Source organism: Ictidomys tridecemlineatus, chromosome 5, assembly GCF_052094955.1.
Source record: "Ictidomys tridecemlineatus isolate mIctTri1 chromosome 5, mIctTri1.hap1, whole genome shotgun sequence".
Lineage (NCBI taxonomy): Eukaryota > Metazoa > Chordata > Mammalia > Rodentia > Sciuridae > Ictidomys > Ictidomys tridecemlineatus.
Window position 1 is genome coordinate 175030499 of NC_135481.1, and position 23526 is coordinate 175054024.

At 52.3% G+C, this 23526-nt stretch overlaps 1 protein-coding gene across 1 annotated transcript; it reads right to left on the reverse strand.

Annotated features, from left to right (window-relative positions):
- Positions 1–4402: 4402 nt before the first annotated feature.
- Trib3 (tribbles pseudokinase 3) lies at positions 4403–14442 on the reverse strand. The gene is made up of 4 exons (XM_021723123.3): positions 14188–14442; positions 10089–10379; positions 8407–8699; positions 4403–5890 (listed from the first exon to the last, which is right to left on the reverse strand). The coding sequence occupies exons 2-4, from the start codon at positions 10377–10379 to the stop codon at positions 5398–5400; spliced, it is 1077 nt and encodes a 358-aa protein (XP_021578798.2). The 5' UTR covers positions 14188–14442; the 3' UTR covers positions 4403–5397.
- Positions 14443–23526: the final 9084 nt, after the last annotated feature.

A 23526-nucleotide genomic window follows, 5' to 3' on the forward strand; every position in this document is an offset into this window, starting at 1 on the left:
TCTCCTGGCTCCTTGTTTCTTTTTCTGCCAGCCTCTCCCCGACCTGCAGGCACCTTCTGCCCAGGTACCAGAACATCCTGCTAAAATGTGTGTCAGATCCAAGTCAGCCCACTCAGATACTCCCAAAGAGCCAAAGTCCTCCCCAGCCTGCCAGCTGCCACCCACAACCTCTGCCTTTGTCTCTGACACCCTCACTTGGAATGGATCGCTGCACTCAAGCCTCACTGGCTTCAGGGTTCTGGAATAACTCAGCCTTTTGGAATCTGCTGCTTTAGAATTTTTCCATAGGAAGAGGTTTCTGGTGACAAATGTTCATACTTTTTCTTTGAAAAAAAAAACTTTATTTAGGGCTGGGGATGTGGCTCAGTGGTAGAGTGCTCACCTAGTATGCTTGACGCACTGAGTTCGATCCTCAGCACCACGTAAATGTAAAATAAAGATATTGTGCCCACTTAAAACTAAAATAAATAAATTTTTAAAAAAACTTTATTTAGATTTTAAAAATTAAATTTTTAAAAAACTTTTTTTTTCTTTTGCTACTGGGAAGTGAACCCAGGGGTGCTTAATCACTGAGTCACATCCCCAGCCCTTTTTATTTTTTGTTGTTGTTTTGAGTCAGGGCCTGGTTGAGTTATTTCAGGGGCTCCCTAAATTGCTGAGGCTGGCCTGAACTTGCGATCTTCCTGCAGCAGCCTTCTAAATTGCTGAGATTATAGGCAAGTTGCTGAGATTACAGGCTTGCGGGCACCACCATGCCTGACTCCTAAACCTCCTTCTTGAATGAGTTTTTAGCTGGGTGTGGCTTTTTTTTCAGACTCTTGAAAAGGTACATTCCATTGTCTTTCCTGACTTCCACAAGGGCTGTTGACATTATCTGTGAGTCTGATAAATAACAGATGAGGGTGGTGGGAACACAAAGTTAAGGGCCCCCTGCGCTGACCCCCACAGGCTTTCTTTTCCAAGAAGCGTTTCCCTGCAGCCTGCCTGGCTTAGGTGGACAGGCTCTGTCACATTCCTCAGCAAACTACCTGTTGTCTGCAGGAGAAATGCAGGCCCAAATAATGTTGATAAGAGGATCCAAATTACCCTGGGGGGGAGACTTTTGGAACCCTTTTCACAGACTGGATCCTGAAACTCAGGGAGATAAGCATAATTCCTCCTGATCATAAAACCTGTAAGAATGCATGGCTAAGAATCCAATTAGAACCTGTTGGTGTGGACTAAAGTGACCTAGAGTTGCCATGGCAGCGGGGACTTGAAAGTGTGATGTCATGCTGCTGTCAGTCAAAAGCCAAGAGGTGGATCTGGGCAAACTCTCTGGAATCTCCAAAAAACTGGAGAGCAGGAGAGGCTCCTTGTCCCTCTCTGTGTCCCCTTTCTCTTTTCCTATCCCTTCAATAAGTTCAGGCCTGTTCCTCTGAGCAACATGTCTGAAGTCTTCCTGACTTGATTGCAGAACCGGGATTTGAAGGGGGACTTCGTGCTTCTTTGGTTTCCCGGAAGGCCCCAGTCCTGTAACATAACTGTTCTTCCTTTCACATCTTTATTGGGATACGGTTTATATACCATAACATTTGCACACTTATGTGTACACTTTAATGGGCTTTAGTACATCTACAAAGTCGTTCACCCATTTCCACAATCTAATTTTAGAACATATTTATCACCCCAAAAGAAACCCTGAATTCATCAGCATACATGTCCACTTCCCCATCCTCCGCCCCCCATGTGCTTATATAATTTTGTCTCTATAGAAGTTACCTATTGTGGACTTTTTTTTTTTTCCAGTACCAGAGTTTGAACCCCAGAGCGCTCTACCCCTAGTTACATTTATTTTGAAGAAGGATCCTGCTAAATTGTCCATTTTACACCTTGGCTGGGGTCCACTGTTCCAAAGAGGGTCTGAAATGAGCTTTCAGTCCCCAAAGAGTCAGGATTTCTCTAAATACAGGGGTTCTCCAACTTGGATGCTCAGTAGCATCACCCTGTGAATTGGTTAAGATGCAAAACCCCCAGATGTTCTGATTCGGGAGGTCTGGGGAAGGTTCAAGACTCTGTATTTAAACAAACACCCTGGGAATAGATGCTCCAACCAATGGCATTTAAGAAATTCTGTTCTGGGCCAGGGGAGGTGCCACACATCTGAAATCCCAGATACTTGTGAAGCAGACCAGAGACCCCCACCCAGAGGACCCTTACCATAACAAAGCAGAAACCCCCACCATATTTGTAACATATATGTTCCTCTTCTTGTCAGAATATCAGCAAAAATTTTGACAAAAAATTCAGTGTTGGGGCTGGATTTGTGGCTCAGTGGTAGAGCACCTGCCTAGTATGTGTGAGGCACTGGGTTCCATCCTCAGCACCACATAAAAATAAATAAATAAAGTAAAACTATGGTGTCAATCTACAACTAAAAGAATATATATTAAAAAAAAAAAAAGCCACGCACAGTGGCACATGCCTGTAATCCCCATGGCTCAGGAGATTGAGAAAAGAGAATCGAGTTCAAAGCCAGCCTCAGCAAGGGCAAGGTGCTAAGCAACTCAGTGAGATCCTATCTCTAAATAAAATACAAAATAGGGCTGGGGATGTAGCTCAGTGGTTGAGTGCTCCTGAGTTCAATCCGTGGTACAAAAAAAAAAAAAAAAATTCAGGGGTTGGGTCTGTGGCTCAGTGGTAGAGCACTTGCCTAGCATGTGTGAGGCACTGGGTTCGAGTCTCAGCACCACATATAAATAAATGAAAAAATAAAGGTCCATCAACAACTAAAAATATATATTAAAAAAAAAAAAAACTCAATGTGGGTTAGGACTTTCTAAAACAAAGTTTGGCCGCAGACTTGATGATGTCACTTCTGCTTTTGTTGTAAAACCTGACTAAGCTAAAAAATGGGATGAAAAGTAGTTTCTTACCATAGCAAAGCAGAAACCCCCATCATATTTGTAACATATATATTCCTCTTCTTGTCAGAATATCAGCAAAAATTTTGACAAAAAATTCAGTGTTGGGGCTGGATTTGTGAATTCAAGAAAAAAGATACTTTAGTGTAGATTCAAACAAAAATGTAAACCTCCCACCACCCCTCCACTTTATACTTGGGTAGAAAGTTCCAAAATTTTCAGAATCAAGGTTCAGAGGGATGTTTTAGGCGATAACCCCTCTGGACCTTGCAGCCAATAAATCTGCTTCCTGAAAATTCCTCAGGTGTCCGGCCGCTTCTGTCCTGGTCAGTGGGATACTGAGACAGGAGAATTGCATGTTTGTAGCAAGCCTTGGCAATTGAGGGAGACCCTGTCTCAAGATACAACAAAAAGGGCTAGGGATGTAACTCAGTGGTAGAGTCCCCGGGGTTGGTTCAATCCACAGAACCACAAAAAAAAAAAAAAAAAATTCTAGAAGCTTCTGAGGCACAGGACAGAGGAGGCCACTAAGGTGAGAAGAAGCTCCAGGTCCTGCCTCAAGTGGCAGGCAAGGCTTAGCCAGAGAGAGAGAAGGGGACATGTTCATGGCCCTTGTTTCCTCAGGAACACATGCCCTACATAGTTCACATTATGGATATTAGTGTATGCAAACCACACACACACACACACACACACACACACACACACACACACACACTTTTTACTTGTAGGTGGACACAATACCTTTATTTCATTCATTTATATGAGGTGCTGAGGATGGAACCCAGGACCCCACCCATGCCAGGTGAGCACTCTACTGCTGAGCCCCAGCCCCTCCATATATATATTTTAAAAGGCCACACATTTTCAGTTCCTCCCATTCAGAGAGAATCTGAATGACAGGGGTTGGCCAATGGACATGTGTCACAGTGACGAAAGCAAAGCCTGCTCACTGGTACCTGTCCTCTTGTTGCTAGTGAGCCAGGACTTAACCCTGGGCAGCCTGACTCCAGAATAGAGTCCTCAAGTGCTGCAAGGCCACCCCCCTTCTACCTCTAATGTGGCACATGACTGCCACAGTCACTGTGCCAGCTCTTTTGGGCGACAACTGAGCGAAGGACAGAAGGAAATGGAGAGCAGCATCCTTGCCAACAGCTCTGAGAACCGACTCAACCCAGCCGACCTCACTCACTGGCATCTTGCTTTGGGTGAAATATATTTCTTTCTTTTTAAGCTTTTTTTTTTCTTTCCATGTTGAGGATCAAAATGGGGTCCTTGAGTGTGCGAGGCACACCCACCTCTACCAGAGCTACACCCCCAGCTGGTGTTTATGCTATTGGACTCAGAAACCAGAGAGTATTCAGTAAAACCCACTGGGCTGCAGGGAGTATGTCCTCACCAACCGCGTGTCTGGCCTTTCACTTGGAGGACAGTTTCAAAGGCAAGAGATAGTTGTGAGGGTACAAGAAATCTCCCAGAGAAATAAAATTATTTCACAGTTGTTTTTTTTTTTTTTAATTAGGCACAAGGTGAGAACAGCTACTCATAGTTCCAAATCCATGGTATTGACCCAGTCCTGAACCCTGAGTATGCCCAGAACAGGCCTGAGGCTTTCCAAATGGCCATGACACAAACCCTGTGTAGTCCTGACCCCCAAAGATCCTCAGGGGCTAAGGGGACAGCAGACTTGGAACCCCATTCCCAAGCATTCCTTGAGTCCAATGAGAACCAGCCTCAGAGTGGGATTCTTGTGTCCTTTGGGCCCAAATCTTTGACCTAGGCCTGGAAGGAGAGTGTTTGTTTGTTTGTTTGTTTCTCCTATAGAACTGGGGACTGAACCCAGGGATTCTCTATCACTGAGCTCCATCCCCAGCCATTTTCAAATTTTATTTTCAGACAGGGTCTCATTCAGTTACCGAGGTTGGACTCAAACTTGCGATCCTCCTGCCTCAGCCTCCAGAGTCGCTGGGATTACAGAGCGAGCCACGTGCCCCTTAAGGAGAACGCCTTGATCAGGAGCACAAAACAGCTAGAGCACCATTTCCAGCAGGGCCTGGGCTCTGCCTTTCTGAGGACAAAGGCTGGGACCTTTGGCATGGAGATGTGTCCCTTTCCTTGAAAGGCGTTAGATACAAAGGTAGCTGGGCTGTTTGGAAAAGGGACTGTCCTCAGGACAGAGGACCTGGCACCAGTACAAGTGGAGGCTGACCCTGGTACTAAGTGTGCCAGGCAGACAGTAACCTATGCCAGCTTGTCAGCTCTGCAAGCAAGGAGGTTTGTCCCCTTTGTTCAGTGCCCAGCACCGTCAACGGGGTTTAGAAACAGGGAGCATCCAAGCAGGACATGTGCCTATAGCACACCTGCCCGTGCCTCCTCCTTTCTCCCTCCCAGAAGGCACTTAAGGGTTGGCTCAGTCCCAAGAGGTTGGAAAAAGTTTGGAGATGTCCCCCAAACTCAATCCACTGTCTGCAGCTGGCAGCCCAGGACGGTGGCCCTAGCCGTACAGACCCACCTCCCCTTCGCCCAGCTCGTCCTCAGCCTCCTCCAGCCCCGGCCCATCGGGAACCACCTGGTCAGCTTCCCAGAGACGGGAGCGGAATGGGGCCGAGGCGACGGGGTCCCCGCGGAGCCAGGGGTGCAGCAGGATGCCCGGGGCCGTGAGCCGCTCAGCGGGCTCCCGGCGGAGCAGGCAGCGCACCAGGCAGCGAGCGGGCGCCGAGAGGCCCCGGGGCAGGGCAAAGGCCCCGCGGCGGATCTTGCCAAAGAGCAGAGCCGGCTCCGTGTCCTGGAAGGGGTAGTGGCCGGCCAGCATGGTGAAGAGCGCCACACCCAGGCTCCAGACGTCGGCGGCCCTGCCCGAGTAGGAGGCCCGCGAGCTCAGGATCTCGGGCCCCACGTAGGCCGGGCACGCGTGCTTGTCCCGCAGGGAGTCGTCGGGGCCCGTCAGGACGCAGGCGTCCTCCAGGTTCTCCAGCACCAGCCTCGTCCTGGGGCGGAGACAGAGGGGTTAGAGCCCCCTGGACCCCCCAGGCCACCATCCACAGTGTCGCCTTCAGGGGCACCGCCTTCCCTGGGATCTGAGGGCACTGGACAGAGCCCCTTCTGGGAGGGTGGACAATTCATCTCATCTCACAGGTGGGGAAGCCCAGGCTCCTGTGTTTCTGCAGGTCACGGAGCAATTGCATTTAGATAAGGTTCCAACCGGGTGCAATCCCATGATAGTGAGGCTGAGGGAAAAGGGTCGCAAGTTCAAGGCCAGCCTGGGCCACCTAGTGAGACCCTGTCTCCAAAAAGAATAAAAAGGCTGGTGGTAAGCCTGGTGAGGTGGCACCGTCTGTCATCCCAGTGGCTCGGGAGAGGCTAATACAGGAGGATCACAAGTTCAAATCCAGCCTCAACAACTTAGTGAGACCCTAAGTAACTCAGTGAGACTCTGTCTCTAAATAAAATGCAAAATAGGGATGGGGTGTGGCTCAGTGGTTGAGTGCCCTTGAGTTCAATCCCCAGTATCCCCCCAAAAAAAGGGTCTGGGGAGTATTTCAGTGGTAAAGGGCACCTGAGTTCAATCCCCAGTACTGAGAGAGAGAGACAGAGAGAGAAGAAACTGGAAGTGCATGGAACATCTAGCAAGGTCCTGCCTCCAAGGGGAATGACCAAGTTATGCCAGCCTGCAGTGCCCCTGTGCGCTGGCCCTGGGCTAAGCCATTTCCTGGCTCAGCTCATTTCACTGTGGCTACAATCTGTAAAGAAGACACCGTGTGGGAGCTCCAGGCTACAGGCAGGGATGGGAGCTCTGGCTCACTCCCACTAGGATCCAGGCTTCCAAACCCTCATGTTATTCCCATTTTCCCCCCAAAGCAGCCAGAAATCTTTTTGGCAAGGGCATGGGCAGCACTAGCAATCAAACCTAGGCCTCCTGCATGCTGGGCAAGCGCTCCTCACTGAGCCACCTCCCCAGCCCCAGAAATCATATTTTAATGAAAAGTTCAGTGTTTAAAATGTTGGCCCGCCATTCGCAGCTTGTACTTTATTTTGGTTTGGGCAGTGCTGAGGATTGAACCCGAGGCAGTGCTGATGTTCCCCAGGCTCTCTACCCCAAAACCATCCCCCGCCCCGCAATTTCTATTTAAACAGCTCCTACAGGGCACTCCAAATGGGTTTTTTTTTTTTTTTAGCTTAGTTGAACACAATACCTTTATTTTTATGTGGTGCTGAGGATCGAACCCAGGTCCTCACATGTGCTAGGCCATCGCTTTACCACTGAGCCACACGCCCAGCACCCATAACAATTATTCAATAACAATTATTCAATGACCACTGCAACTCATCTTCCTTATGGCCTACTTCCTGGTGGCCTCCAGACAGTTCACAAAAAGCTGACATCCTATGATTGCAGCCTGGGGGTGGGGCAGGGTCAGCATTATTGGCCCATTTTATAGATAAAGAAAGGCTTGTGCAAGTGAAGGCAATACTCCAGTCCAAACAAAAGCAGGTGAAAAGGCAGAATCGTCTCTCTGGATCCACAGACCCTCTTCTGCTAACTATTCTTTTTTATTTTTTTTTCCTTTTTCTCTTTTTTGAAGTACTGGGCATTGAAATTGGATCCAGGGGTACTCTGCCACTGTTATTATTATTTTATTCTGAGAGAGGGCCTTGCTAAAGGGATGAGGCTTGCAATCCTCTTGCCTCAGCCTCTCCAGTAGCTGGAATGACAGGTGTGCGCCACCGCAGCCAGCTGTTAGCTATTCTTGAACTACTGCCTTCAAAAGAGAAGGAGCACTTTCCTCCAGAAGGTCTGGGGTCGCTGCGCTGACCAAGTTACGTACCAGTTTAAAATCAAAATAATTTTACATTCAACTTTTACTCAACGGCATGCTGCTCTGATACAAAATGTGGAAGGAAGCCGGGGGAATGTAAAAGCAACTCTGGGATTACAGGCAGGAGGTCAAAGTCACCAATTTAGTGGGCCCTAAGCAAATTTAGCCAGACCCTGTCTCAAAATTAAAAAAATTTAAAAAGGTCTGGGGATGTGGCTCACTGGTTAAGCATCCCTGAGTTCAATCCCTGGTACCAAAAAATAAAATAAAATAAGCCCCAGGGCCTCGCACATGCTAATCAAATACGTGCATGTTGTACCAAATTATGCTGCCAGCTCTGAGTTTCTCCACTTCTTGCTTAAGTTACTCTGCCTTCTAGATCTTTCTTTCTTTCTTTTTCTTCTTATTTTTTTTTTTTGGTGGTGGGGGGTTGGGTACCGTGGATTGAATTTGGGGGCACTCCACCCCTGAGCCCCATCCCCAGCCCTATTTTGTAGTTAATTCAGAGACAGGGTCTTACTGAGTCGCTTAGCGCCTCCGCGTGGCTGAGGCTGGCTTAAGACTTAAGATCCTCCGGCCTCAGCCTCCAGATCCCAAGCGTGTGCCCCTGCGCCAGCCTGGGCCTCATTTCCTGCAGCAGGGGCCACCTCTTAGGTCTGTCTCGGGGACTCCTCAGCCGCACTCACCTCTCACGGTTGGTGAAGACGAAGCGTCGCAGTTTGAGATCCCGCAGGACCAGCCCCTGCTGGTGGCAGTGCGCCACGGCGGCGGCCATCTGACAGAACAGCGCAGCGGCTTCAGGCTCAGGGACTCGGCGGCGGCTGCGAACCAGGCTGTGCATGTCCCCGTGGGTCCGAGTGAAAAAGACGTAGAGGTGCTGGGTGCCCACCAGGACCTCGGTGGGCCGGGCCACGTGCTCGTGGCGGGGCAGCCGCGCGTAGGGCTCCAACACGGCGCGGGAGTCACAGGCCGGGTACACCTGCAGGCGGGGTCCCCGAAGGGCAGGTGGCCTTGTGAACAGGCCCGCCAACCCTTAGACACTCCTGTGCGTCCACCGCGACCACTTTCCAAGTCCCTCAACGCCCACAAAAGCCCCATAAGAAGGGTCACCCCCCCACATCTCCCCTTTACAGTTAAGGAACCCGAGGCCACGGCCCAGCCGGGTCTTAAACTTATGGGCTCCTTCATCTGCCCTTAATTGCCACCCTGTATGGTCTTCAACTTCAGAAAACTGAAAATTAACAGGTGAGCCAGCTGGGTGCAGTTGTGCACGTCTGTAATCCCAGTGAGTTGGGAGGCTGAGGCAGCAGGATCACAAGTTCGAGGCCAGTCTCCGCAATGAAAGGAAGCCCTGAACAATTTAGTGACACCCTGTCTTAAAAAATAAAAAGGACTGGGAATGTAGCTCAGTGTTAAAGTACCCCTGGGTTCAGTCCCCAGTGCCAACATATAAAAATTAAAAAAAAAAAAAAAAAAAACCTAACTAGAAAAGCCTTAGAGCAGGAGAAAGCCAGAAGAGCAAAGGGCAGTTTATGCTCCTCATCCTCAGAGCCGCTCCTGGCACCCTTTCACTCAGCCACTGGGGAGCCAAGTGACTGACAGCCACGGCCCTGGCTCTCCTGATGCCTGCAGTCCAGCACAGGAAGCAGACAGTGCAAAAAAGTCAGCAAACTCAAGTACTGCTGAGTGCTTCCAGCCCAGAAAGATCCTAGAAGAAACAGTACTTTGGAAGCTGGCCCATTTTAGACAGCATGACCCAGAAGGAACTCTGGTCACCTGAAGCTTCCCAAGTGAGGGGCACTGGCAATGCAAAGGCCCTGAGGCAGTCGAGAGCAGACGGGCTCTAGAAACTCAGCCACAGTCAGTGTGGCTGGAAAGGGTGGCGGGCAAGTGGCAAGAGTGGCCAGGCTGTTGGGAAATGTTTTAGGAGTTTATGGGCATTAAACATATACCTGAAAGCTGTGTTCAATTTTATGGAAGGTAAAATAGAGCTTCAGAAAAAGGAAGTGACTTGTTAGAAGCCACACAGCTAAACTGGGCTTGGTGGTGCACACCTTCATCCCAGCGGCCCCGGGAAGCTAATACAGGATGATCTCGAGTTCAAATCCAGCCTCAGCAACTTAGAGAGACCCTAAGCAACTCAGTGAGACCCTGTCTCTAAATAAAATACAAAATAGGGCTGGGGATGTGGCTCCGTGGTCCAGTGCCCCTGAGTTCAATCCCTGGAACCCCCCCCCCAAAAAAAAAGGCACACAGCTAATCCCCAGGGACTCACTGGCTGCCTCCAAAAAGAACCTGGGAATGAAGGTGTTCCGGGGCCTCCGCACTCTGGCGAGGAGCCGGGAACCTCCCAAGGCCCCCAACATACCTTGCAGGTGTGCTCGGTGCCCGTGGGGCAGTGCAGGGCCCGGTAGGTTCGCCCGTCCTCCTCCGGCTGCAGGAGGACATATGGCCCAAGCCTGGAGGCAGGAGCCACCGTGGGAGCTCGGTCCGGAGCAGGGGGTGGGCTCGGGGGCAGCAGGCAGGGCGGGGGCCTGGGCTGGGACCCGCTTCGAGCTCGCTTCGGGATGGGACACTCCATGTCTGGGTCATCTTTCAGCTCCAGTGGATTCTTCCTGGAGTGGGAGCCTGCGGGATCAGCCAGGGGAGCAGCTGGCATCTAGAAAGAAGGGAGGAGAGCAGGGGAGAGGTGCTGGGGCCCCTTCTTCCCCCGCTGGGGGGCAGGGCACATTAAAATCACAATAGCAGGCACCTTTGCCTGGGGGCCCCCTTCTGGGAGTTTATCCTCCAGTTACACTGCCACCAGAACATTAAGTATGTGAAAGGCTGTCCATCAGAGCCTGTGTCTAGTAGCAAAAGATACAAATATTCCCAAATTGCTGTAGTGGACGGCTAACACAGGCCAGGACAGCCGCGTGGTAGAATACTATATAACTCTGAAGAAGAACCAACAGACACTTAACAGGCTGATGTTTATTGATCATATATTAAGAGGGAAAAAATACACAGAATTTTATATATACAGTGCTCTTATAAAAACAGCATAGGGGCACACACCTGTAATTCCAGCAACTGGGGAGGCTGAGACAGAAGGATCCCAAGTTCAAGGCCAGCCTCAACAACTTAGCAAGACCCTATCTCAAAATGAAAAATACAAAGGACTGGGGATGTAGCACAAAGGTAAAGCACCCCGGGTTCAATCCCTAGTGCCAAAAAAAAAAAAAAGTACAGTAACTGGGTGCAGCAGTGCACACCCACAATCCCAGTGACTCAGGAGGCTGAGGCAGGAGGATCACAAGTTTGAGGCCAACCTCAATAACTTAGGGAGACCCTGTCTCAAAAAATTAAAAAGGGGATGGGATGTAGCTCAACGGTAAACCACCCTGGGTTCAATCTCTAGCAACCCACCCCCACACAAAGAGGAAGTTTTAAAAAAAATAAAGCTGAGTTGAGAGATGGAATTGGCAGCTGGGGAGAGGGAGGTAGAGACTGCAGGGTTCTGTTCCTCAAATCTCATAAGCATCTATTATCTACGACCGAAGGGAGGGAGGACAGTGAACGAACATGTGGACGCATGCTCCACAGTGAACCTATGTGAACAAAGTCAGCTGCAGAACAGTGCCCGGAGATGATCCTATTTAGGTAAAAAAAAATACCACCAGCATTTAAGACAAAAATACGTTCACATTTATATGCACACGGGAAACGATTATGTGCCCACTGGCCACAGTGACTCCTGCCACCTAACTGCATGGCCGAGAGGGAAAGCAGTTTTGGTAGAAAGTCAAGGGAACTTTCAATTTCAACATTTTTATTTTATTTTATTTTAGGTTATCTTTTATTTTGAGGCAGGGCTTCACTTAGTTGCCGAGGCTGGCCTTGAATTCGGGATCCGAGTTACTGGGTTCCAGGCATGCGCTAGCACACCGGCTCCATATTTTTAAATGAAGATTCTGCATCACTCATTGCTTGTGTTTCAAAACCATGTCGTTCTTTCTCCCTGGGGGGAGTTGCGGGTCCTCTTCCCTCATGGCCCCAGAGCTCCTGGCATCACTGGACACATGTCCCCCAGACGGGGCCACAGGCAGATGCAGCTTCTGGATGGAGGGCAGCCGTGTGACAATGCATGTTGGTGGAGGATGGGCAACGGCTTGTGGAGGAGGGACAGTTTCTGCAGGGTCACACACTCAGGTTCCGGGCTGAGGGGGCATGAGGGTTAGAGAGGGAGACACCTCAGCCCCTAAGGACCTCCCAACAGTCAAAGTGGCCCCCGCAGGGAGCATCAGACAGGCTCTCCTCTGCACGTGGCTCCCAATGCAAGGGCGGCCTCAGGAGGGGAGGAGCCCCCTTGTCAAGTAAGAGGCCACCATCCTGACCTGCTAGAATGTAATGTACAAGGGACCGGAACACAGCTCAGAGGTAAAGCCCTTGCCCAAAGTGCGTGAGGCCCTAGGTTTGACCCCCCTGGGCATCCCATTAAAAAAATAAAAATTAAAAAAAAGTGTTCAAGTAGGCAATAAATGTACATGGGGTAAGGTGTAGTCAGATATTCCTAGGTTCTAATTCTGGCTCAGGCCTTTTCTGGCTGGGTAGCCCTGGGTAAGTTCCTCAACCTTTCTGTGCCTCAGTTCCTGTACTATGGGAATGAGAAGAAAAGCTCAAAGGGTTATTGCAAGGGTGAAATGAAAAGAAAAAAAATATAGCTGAGCCCTGTGGCTGCAATCTCAGCTACTCAGAGGCTAAGGCAGAAGGATCCAAGTTCAAAGGGAAGGAAGGAAGGAAGGGAGGGAGGGAGGGAGGAAGGAAGGAAGGAAAGAAGGAAGATCCACAGTAGCATGCAACTGTTGCAACATAGATGTTAAAATGGTCGCTACTATAGTTGCATCACTATTATTATTACTCATGGCTGAACATTTTAAGTGCCACCCACGGGGATCTTAAGAGATCTCCCCATCGATGAGGCCAGGGTGACTCTCCTTACGTCACAAGATTGTTCTGTCAAACAAGAAGATGCCTGGCTGTTCAAATGCTGGGTTCCCTGTTGGCCGGGAGTGGCTCTGGTGGTGGGCATATAGTATCCTCAGGCCACCTTAATGGACCCCTGCATCCTCCCCACCTCAGAACTGGGTGGGCCAAGCCAAGCTGTGCTGGACAGATGGGTTATCCAAGTCCACAAATGAGCAAGAGGTGTGCAGGCCACACTGCAGGACTCCAGCCTCCCCTGCAGAAGGAAGGCCCCTCCTACGTCTTGGGGTTCCCTGCCACAACTGGTCAGGGAGATGGAGGGCAGGTCACACCAGATACCCACCACACCACCCAGGGTCACAGGTGCTCACACCCCTCAGAAACATGTCTCCCAGTAAGGCAGCCCGGTGCACGCCTGGAATCCAGTGGCTCCAGAGGCTGAGGCGGGAGGATGGAAAGTTCACAGGCAGCCTCAGCAATTGAACAAGGCCCTAAAAAGTTTTCTAGACCCTGTCACCAAATAAAAAGGGATGCGTGTGGCTCAGAGGCCTTGGAGTTCAATCACACACACATCCCCTTCTCCCAAGCCAGCCAGGCACAGACACACAGAATCCAGGGCAGACGGGGGCACACACCTGGCCTTCCACATGGAAGGGGGCAAGCAAGTACATACAGCCCTAGGGCAGTCTGCGACCTCACCGTGCGCCGCTATCCCAGCCAGGCCCCGCCCTTGGGAGCGGAAGCTGCTGGAGACGGATGTTTGGGATCAAAAGGCTCCGCGGAAGTTGAGGGCAGGTCGGTGACAGGGAAAGGACGAGGCAAAGGGAGGGAGTGTGGGCTCCAGGGATGCGGCCCCGGGGGACCTGGGCCTTCGCCCTCACACCGGAGTCCGCACGTGCAGCCCACGCGGTCGCAGTGGCTCAGGCGCACGTGCCCAGGGCAGCCCGCGCGTCCCCTCCTGCGCTCTCTGCACCCGCTCCCGTCCACTGCCAGCTCCCTGGCTGCCCGATGGCGTCCTCGGCACAGCCAACCCTCCCCAAGGTCCCACTGGCAACACAACTCAAAGCCCCGAGACCCTCACCGAGACCCCTGCAGGCTCACGCCGAGCCCCGACACCCCACTAATACCCACCCAGACCCTCCACGGCCCCCCAGCGCCCCCTACAGGTCCCGCACACACGCCCCTCGCCTAAACACGCCCAGACTACCGCCCAACCCTCTCGCAAGTGACAGCCGTCACCTCAGTCCTGGACACAGGGGACACAGCTGCCACGCCCTGTCGGTGGGCACCGTCGCGCCAGTCGGACTCGGTCGTACTCACGCGGACCCCACCTCCTGCCCGGGGGAACACCACAGACCCGGCGGGACCCCCGACGGCGGAGTGTGACCAAAGTGGAGCGCAGTGGGTGCGCGACGCGGGGGGGCTCCGCACGCACCCTCCACCTCCGCCCTGGCCGCCCCCTCCTGCCCGCCAGGTCCTTCTGGCCGCCACCTGCCGAGTACCTTGTCCTGGAGCCCCGCGCGGGTCCTGGCGTCTCGGGTACTCAGGGTCGCCAGGGCACCTGCAGGGGGAACGCAGCCCCCTCCGCTGCGGCCGATCTCGGGGCCCGGGTCCAGCTCGCGCCCCAGCCACTAGCAGACGGCGCGTGCGGAGCCTCCGCTGCTCCCGCCGCGAGTGTGCTGTGGGCGCCGGCGCCGCGTCCCGCTCCCCGGCCGCCGGGTGATGTAAACCTGGGCTAATCCGCCCGCGTCTGATGCGCTCCGGCGCCGAATTGCACCATCCCCCGCGCCCCGCCTCCCGGGTCGCCGCCCCAGCGCTCCGCCCCGGCCTCTCCCTCCGGTCGTCCCACTGTCCCCGGGTCCCTCTCCCTTGGCTGGCCCACTCGGGGTGTCTGGTCTCAACTCTCTTGGATCGTGGAGTTTTGGGGTGCAGACACCTATCACCTTAGGGAAATGTTTTGCTTTCCCCAGCGACCTCCTCCCGGTTTCCAAGATCATCCTGCCTTCACGGGGTGATGCGAAGAGAGAAAAGAGCCAGCCGCCAGGTGGTCACTGTGGCCCGATGCGCCTCTCTCGCGCTCGCTCCCGGGCCGTCCCCTGTCTCAGTTCTTGGGATAGAACCCAGGGCGCCATGCTCGCTAGGCACACCCTCACCGCGGAGCTGCGTGCCCGGCCTTTTTCCTTTGAGAGAGTTTGGCCAAGCGGCCCGGGTGCCCTTACACTTGCCACCCCACTGCCTCAGCCTCCTGAGTATCCAGGATTACAGGGGGGCTCCCGCTTGCTTCTCCCGTAACAAACCATTCCCACCCCCACCCTGACTGACTCTGGGCTCAAAGCAACCAGTGGCCTGTCCTGGGGAGGTCTGAGGCCAGCTGAGCCTCCCAACATACATTAGATACAGGCAGCCCAGCCCAGCGGTTAGAGGAAGCGCCATAGAGCCATCCCACCTAAGTGTGCATGCCGTCTCTGCTCCTACCCAGCGTGCCACAAAGAAAAGCCACTTAAAACCCTGCCTCAGTTTCCTTCTGCAAAAAAAAAAAATGGACTCAGAACTCACTTCATACGGTTTTCCTGAGGACTAATAACTTCATGCACATAAAATGTGTAGAACAGTGTGTGGCACATTGTAGGTGCTCAATAAATAGAGTGGAAACAATGGAGACTCACAAGGAGAAGGGACCCGAAACAGGGCTTGCCCCCCAGGCCTTAGCTGTTGGTGGAAAGTCCCTGAGCCCCAGGGATCCAGTGCCTTTCTTGGAAATTCCTTTTAGATCTTGGTACCTGAGCTCACCTGTATCAAAGAGTACTTCCTCCAGGCAAAGTTGCACAGGAGGTAGGACAGAGTCATTTTGTTTCCCTGGCTCCAGAACCCCAGGGACTAGACCAGCTCATTTGTGCCTCAGAGCTCTCTGGGCATACTAGGGATTCTGGGATCTCATTTAACCCCGGGGCTCCCCTGCTGGGGAGGAGTGAGTGAATTTATTTCCTGCACCAGAACTCCAAGACCAGGGGAAGATTCCACAGCCGTCAGAGACCAGAGAAGGCAAGCACTTCTGCAAGCACTTCTCTGAAGCCAGCTTGGTTCATTTGGACATTCCTAACTTTGTTGTGTGCTATGTTAGGCTCTGTCCTAAATGCTGCGGCCTGGGGGTGACCATAGTGACCATGTCCACCCTCACAGATCTTATAAATCAATAGGGAGATAAATCACTATCAAAAACATAAAATCAATAACCAAGATCATTTTTAAAAAGTTATCAAAGTAGAATGTGTGTGTGTGCTGCCGTGGATTGAATCTAGGGTCTCGTGAGTGTTAGGCAAGCATTCTGCCACTGAGCAACACCCCCAGCTCCACTATGTGGATTTTTTTTCTTGACTTGAAAGAAAAAATAAAATTGGATAGATTTATTCTCTATCATGACTGAGAGTTGCTATTTTCAGTAGGGCTCATCAGAAAGGTAATGTTTAAGGTTTTTAAGGAAAAACAGGGATGGGTGGTGCGAAGATGTGAGAGGGAAACATACAACAGCAAGTGCAATGGGCCTGAGGCAGGAATGTGAGTCACTTAAGGAGCTGTGAAATGGGGACTATCACCTCCCGCTCTATAGACCAGAGGAGTCAAGGTCAGGGGCTTACCCAGCTTGGCAGTATTGAGATTTGAATCTGGGGTAGCCGATGCCACTGCCCACACTGTACTGGGAAATTTCAGAATCTTTGCAACTCCACATGAATTTGTGGTCCCTGGAATATCACCTCACGTGAGCACGGCGGCCCCCAAGAGGGCCTGTCTCAGCTATGGCTGTCAAAACCAAATTTTCTGCACCAGGATTTCCTAAAAGAAGCAAAATCCAAACTGCTTATGTAATTTTAACTTTTTTTTAGTGGTACATTGAAGATAAGTAATAAGAAATGAATTATTTTAGGGGCCAGGGATGTACCCCAGGGGTAGAGCAGGTGCCTGGCATGCATAAGGCCCTGGAGTCCGTCCCAACACTGCAGACGGAGAGAAGGAAAGGAAAGAGAAATTTTAACTATCTATTTAATCTAATCTGCTCAAGCTGGGGATCTAGCTCAGTGGTGGAGAACTTGTCTGGCATACATAAGCCCTGGTTCAGGGGCTGAGGCTATAGCTCAGTGGTAAAGCGCTCACGTGGCATGCGTGAGGCACTGAGTTCGATCCTCAGCACCACATAAAAATAAATAAATATACTGTGTGTTCATCTACAACAAAGAAATACATAAAGATATTTTTAAAAAGGAAATAAGCCCTTGATTCAATCCCCAGCATCTAAAAAAAAAAAAAAAAAGTTAAAAAAACCCTTACTTTAGTCTAATATGTTCAACATATTATTATCTCAACAGATTAAAAAAATGATATTTTAACTCAGTGGCTTAACCACTGAGCCCTATCCACAGCCCTTTTTATTTTCAATTTTGAGACAGGGTCTCAGGATCCATCGCAGAAGCTGACTTTGATCCTCTGGCCTCAGGCTCCCCTGGCCACTGGGATTACAGGCCTGCGCCCCCACACCTGCCTGCCTGGTGACTTCTTTTTTTATGGCAAATGATAGTTTTCCACGTGGGGTCAATAATTCAAAACTTCCATTCAGCAGTCTCAAACCTGTAATCCCATCGATTTGGGAACCTGAGGCAGGAGGATGGCAAGTTCCAAGCCAGCCTCAGCAATTTAGTGAGAACCTGCCTCAAAATAAAAATAAACAGGGCTGGGCTGTGGCTCCCCGGTTGAGGGCCCCTGGGCTCAGCCCCCAGTGGAGAAGAAGGGGGGGAGGGGAAGGGCTGGTTAAAGAGAAAACCTGGAGCTGAACAGACACGTGTTACCGGAGTGGAGCCAGTCAATTTCGGGGGATGATGGTGGGTGATTCAGGAGTCGCACCTCAGGGCCGGTGCTGTTCTTGGGGAGCCCTTAGCTAGGAGACGGGGCACCTCCCCTGCTCTGCAGTCACCAGGGGCTTTGCACAAGTCCTTCACCATCAGGCTGGCACAGGGAAAGGCACACAGCCCAGCCCAGCAGTGACCCAGTGGCAGCCTGGGTTTCTTCAGGGGGAAGGGGTCTTGTGCCTGTGGGCGGAGCATGGCCCTGTGTGGCCTCACATCGTCACATTGTCCTCAACCCTCCCCACGAAGTTGGTGCTTCCATCCCTGGAGAAGCCAGGCTCAGGAGGTGACATCCTTGTCTTATGGGGAAGGGACCAATGGGATCCAGAATCCGACCGGCTGGCTCAAAACTCACGTGATTTCTAGTCTGCTGCCTTGGGGCACGTGTCCTTATTGTGTGACACTGCCAAGTCACATAGCTACTCCGAGGCCAAGGTGGGATGGATAACACAGTATTATCCTTCTACAGAATCTCTGAACTGCGGCCTGTGGTTACTGGGAATGGGTATTGAATTAAAGGATCCCATGGGCTGATAGAGATCAAGTGCCTTTGTCACCAAAAGCTGGGTTCCTGTCCCTAATGCCAATCAATGCCAATTTAATAATGAGGCCACGGTTTTGAGAAAAAAGAAAAAGATTTATTGCTTTGCCAGCAAAGGAGAAACACAGGGGACTCCCGTCCCAATGGCTGTGACTCTTTCCATCAGGAGGGACAGGGAGGTTTTAAAGGAATTGTTCAAGGATTACATTCCAGTAGGGGGTGCCAGGGAACCCTGATTGATGGCAGTGTTAGGGTTCACTTGTTAATTTGAGAGATATTCTCTGCCCAGATCCTCAGCAGACATCTCCTTCCAGTAGCAGGTGTGTTGCGGGAGTTAACTGGGGGAAGAAAAGGGAACACTGCCTCCTAATCTTCTTAGGGAGGGAGAGGGGAAAGAAGAGAGAAAAAAACATTTAAAAAATAAATAAGGGCTGGGGGCGTAGCTCAAGTGGTAGCATGCCTAGCATGCACTGGGTACGATTCTCAGCACCACATAAAAAATGAAATAAGAATTTTTTTTAAAAAAAATAAATAAACCTTAGATCAGGAGGCTGAGACAGGAGGATCGTGAGTTCAAAGCCAGCCTCAGCAAAAGGGAGGCGCTCAACAATCCAGTGAGACTCTGTCTCTAAATAAAAAACAATATAGGGCTGGGGAGGTGGCTCAGTGGGCAAGTGTCCTGAGTTCAATCCCTGGTACCTAAATAAATAAATAAACCTAAACAAATAAACAACCCTCAGAGTATTCAGAAGGTGAAGGGTCACCACTGTTGCACCTAGAAGGGTTCCTGGCATTGAACTTGAGGGCTCCATTAATGACTCTGTTCCTGGGGGTCCAGGCTGCTGCACCCACCTCCCCACACACAGCCAGAGAAGTGGGCACATACCCTCTGGCACTTCCCCACATGATCCCGCCCGCAGCCCTGCCCACTGGGGATGGACTCACGACTTGCACAAGCCATCAGTCAGAGAGAAGTCACCTGCCCAGGGTCACACAGAAAGTGGACGGTGTCGGAGCCCAGGCTGGTGGGGTTCCAAAGCTCCCCTTGATCCACTATTTCAAGAGCCTCCGTGAGACCGAGGCAAGGGTCCAGGGGAAGCTCAGGGTGAAGGGCCCTCCCCGCCCCTGTGTGGGGGAGCCGGAAGGCAGCAACTGGACAGTCCTGGTTCTGTGAGGGTTGGAGGGTCTTGAGCAGCTGCCAAGTCCCTCCCTGGGCTCAGCCATATAATTACTGCCTTGTGTGTGTGTGTGTGTGGGGGGGGGCTGGAGGTGGGGGGTTGGGGGCTGGGGATCTTCAAACTTGGGGGATCTTCTTCTCTTCCTTGCCTTCCAGCTGGGGGGGGCTCCCATCCCGCCCCCTTGCTGAGTCATCCGACCCCTCCCCTGCCTTCCTTCCTGGGCTGCAGGTCTGGAGCTATCAGAGGCGGGGAAGGAAGAGAATTATTTGTGTTCAGCCCAGGCCACTGCCCAGCCCTTCCCTTTCTGAGAAAAGTGGGAGGGGGGTGGGGGTGGGGAGGTGGGCAGTGTGTCCAGCCGGTTGCATCAGAAAACCTTGCGCAAGGCACGTCCTGGATCCCACGGGAGCTCTGCCCCAGCCCTCCCCCACCTGCTCCCCTCGCTGCCAGCCTGGGTCCTGCGGACACCGAGCCAGGCCTGGCACTCAGGGAGTGCCCTGGGGAGGACCTAGGGATGGGGGGGGAGGGTTTGAAGGGTGCTGGCCGTGCATAGGCTTCCGGATAGCAGGAAGGTGCCCCTCAGGGGATCCAGAGGCAGCTCCATCTACAGAGAGGTGACTAGGCCAGTGTCCTGGACACTGAGCCCTGATCCTTTACTCTGCTCATAGGCTGAGCCCTGTTGCCTGACTCTGGGCTCGGACTATCCTTGGACCTGAAAACTTGGACATAGTCTGAGCCCTGATCATGCCCTTGGTCAGCCATGCTAACCGCTGACCGGCCCCACTCAGCACTGACTTGGTCACTGACCTGGCACCACCTTTTCCCACCCGGACCCATACTCTGAACTCCAATTCCGTCTCGGGACTGTTACAGTTCAGCTGTGTCTGATCTATAACGTTGACTCTAGTTCCACATGAACTCCAGCTTGAGTCCCAGACACCTGTGTCACAGAGTCAGGACGCTTGTCCTGTAAGCTGCAGGCCAGCCCTGTTCATTTTGAGGCAGGGTCTCGCTAAGTTGCTGAGGCTGACCTCCAGCTTGTGATCCTCCTGTGGGGGCCTTGGAGTAGCTGGGTCCACAGGTGTGCACGGCCACAGACACTCTTTCCAGAACGCAGAGGGTCAGTGCTCAGGCCCAGGCATCGTGGTCCCTGCTCCCCTTCCTTCCAGTCCCCTCCCCACCCTCAGGCGGAGGATGGCCCAGGGCTGCCATGAACTTGGAGCTCTGCTGAGTAGCCCAAGACTGACCAGCAGGGTGGGCGCTGGATGTGGAGGCAGCAGAGCCACTGGGGCTGGGCTGGGGCGTGTGCTGAGTCAGAGCGAGAGAGGGCAGGGTCCCTGAAGACAGAGCCCTGTGGGTGGAGAGGCTCTGGGCTGGAAATGTCCCATGGTGCTCCAGCCTGTGGCACCGGGAGGTGTGGCAGTCCAGCCCAGGTCCTGTCCACCTCCACCTACCTGCTGATTCCCATCACTTACCTCGTTTTCCTCTTCCAGAGCATCCTGTGCCACCGGGAGCTGCCCTGGATGAACCCGGTGACGCAGGGGGCTGGACCAGTTACAGTTTCCTAGTGACTTGGGCGTTGTCCAGCTCGGGTACAAGGTGTGGCTCCAGGTGTAGGCGTCACCTTTGGGGGCTGAGTTACACTCCCCTGTTCCTTTGTAACCCTACCCCTCTGCCGTTTGGGAGATAGAATGTTCCATGCAGCCTCCCCTTGTGTGTCCCCTATATAAGAATAAAGAATCCCAGTGGCTCCCTCTTTCCAGGGACATGGCAGAGCCGTCTCTGGATTATTGAAAAGGTACTTCTGTGCGTTCCGCTTTCTTTGTCGTTGTCTTGAGTTATTGGAATAGTCAGCTTTTTGTGAACTCGGCATTAGGTCGCCAGCTGGGACAGATGGCCATACTGTTCTTACCCATCGTGACACTTACTGCAGCTGAAAGCACAGACATATTTTATAACGCTTGTTCGGTGAGTATCTCCCCCTCAACTCCATTAGGTGCAGTGCCTCCCAGTTGGCTCCAACACCCGATCAGTGCCCAGCCATGCTAAGTGCCCGAGAACAGGAGCTGAGTGCGCCCCTTCCTGCAGCCCAGGTGCCCACCCCTTATCGGCCCACGTTGTCATTCACCCAGGACCGTCCCTCACCCCATCCATCAACTTCCTGTCCACTCTCTCATCTCCCTCGCTGAACAGGCATCTGTCCATCACCCACCCTCACGGCTCTCCACTGTCCATCATGCTACTCACACACTCATCCATTTACTGTCTTCGCTGTTTGTTAGACACTGTTCTAAAAGGAGGGAAATGATGGAGAAGGGCAGACGGAAGAATGGTACTAGAAACAATTAACATAATAAATGAATCATGGTACACACTACAAGGGGAGAATTGGGGGGAGGGGAGAGTGGGGAGAGGGGGGGAGTCCACAGAGGGGTGAGGGGAGGAGGAGGTCGGTCTGTGAGGTTTTAGTGGAGTGGTGGGGGATAAGAGACGTTCAGAGAGGTGATGAAGTTCAGATCTGGAACTTTGGAGGCCTTTTTTTTTTTTTTTTTTTTTTTGCATGGGGGTGGGATTCAACCCAGGGGTGTTTTACCACTGAGCCACACCCCCAGCCCTTTTTAGTTTTTTGAGACAAGATTTCACTCATTTGCAGAGGCCGGCCTCAAATTTGCAATCCTCCTGTCTTGGCCTCCAGAGTTGCTGGGATTACAGGAGTGGGCCACTGTGCCTGGTGAACTTTGGAGGTCTTTGAAAGACTCTGGGGAGTCATGGGGAGAGGCCTTGGGAGGGATTAAATTGAGAAGTGGTCCAAAATAGATCACCAGAGCTGTGGGTGGGATAAACTGAAAGAGGCACAGGCTGGGAGATGAGAGAGCAGATGTTCAATGATTGGATTGTGTGGTGGAAGATATGCCTGGGTTCATGGTCCATCAGCGTTCCTGGACTCGCGATGGAGTTCTCTCCTGATAAACGCGTTGTGACTTGTAAATATTGTAGGTAAAGAAAAAAAAAAAAAAACACAGGGCTGGGGTTGAGGCTCAGTGGTAGAGCAAGAGCTCGTCTACCATGCAAGAGGCACTGGGTTCAATCCTCAGCACCTTATAAATGTAAAGTAAAGACATTGTGTCCAACTAAAACTTAAGAATAAATATAAAAACAAAGAAAAAAAAAACACATTCAAGGAGGGCACAGTGGCATGTGCCTGTAATCCCAGCAGTTTGGGAGGCTGAGGCAGGAGGATCAAGAGTTCAAAGCCACCTTCAGCAACTTAGCAAGGCCCTAAGCAACTCAGTGAGACCCTGACTCTAAATGAAATATAAAAAGGATGGGGCTGAGACTCGGTGGTCCACCCCGCCTCAGCCTCTGAGTAGCTGGAATCTAGGTGTGCACCACCACTTGGCTCAGATGGCTTTTTCCTTCCTGTTTCAGAGTTTGTCTTGGGACTAGTCCACGACAACTCAGAAGGACCTGCCTCGTGTGTTTGTGCCGCTCTGCAGGCCGCCGTGGAAGGGATGTGCTCCAGGAACAGCAGGTCCAAGGTCCGGCCAGTGTTTTGCTGCAGGCGATGCTGCAGGTCCCCAGGCGGTGGAGAGAACCTGAGGTCACTTGCTCAATGCAGAATTTCTCAGTCAGGTGTCTGCAGTGCCCCTGTCCTGGGGATCTCACCCGAGAGACTGTGCCGTCCACCTCCTGGCAGAGGAGCCAGGGCCTCTGTCCCCCGGCTTCCCTAGCCCAGGGTGTTCTCAAAGCTTTTGGTCCTGGCCACCTGGGAACAAAGTGCAGCCTTCCTGGGCGCTCTGGTTCCCGTGGATGGACCTTTCCACATTTTACAGCCTCAGGGTCAAAAGTAGGAGAGGAACTCCCAGGATCGGAGACCCCGGGGGTCTGGTGGCAGCGAGCGAGCGTCCCCCTCCTGTGGGACGTGGGCTCAGCAGGAGTTGGAGGCCCCGCCTGTGGGACCCTGGCCTCCGCCTCCTCTCTCGGGGCTCCCACCTGCTGCTCCGGTCAGGAGGTGCCCACGGCTCTCGCCCTCTGCCCTCCGCCCATCTCGGCACCCCACAGCCACCAGGGAGCCACTTCCCTCTTGTGCCATTTAACTTTTCCTTGGCCCAGAGTGGCCGCAAGCGGGGCCTGAGTGACATCCTGCCTTCTTAGGGGCCCAGGAGACCCTGGGATGATGTTGGGACCTTGGGCTCCCACCTGCTCCCACCCTTCGTGGTGGGTCTTAGT

Bases quoted from the DNA above. Each gene is read 5' to 3' on its own strand.
- Trib3 (XM_021723123.3), bottom strand. From the start codon at position 10,379: ATGCCAGCTGCTCCCCTGGCTGATCCCGCAGGCTCCCACTCCAGGAAG. The intron at 8,700-10,088 runs GTATGTTGGGGG...CCCCGCCTGCAG, and splicing joins GCACCGAGCACACCTGCAAG to GTGTACCCGGCCTGTGACTC. The intron at 5,891-8,406 runs GTGAGTGCGGCT...TCTCCGCCCCAG, and splicing joins GTCTTCACCAACCGTGAGAG to GACGAGGCTGGTGCTGGAGA.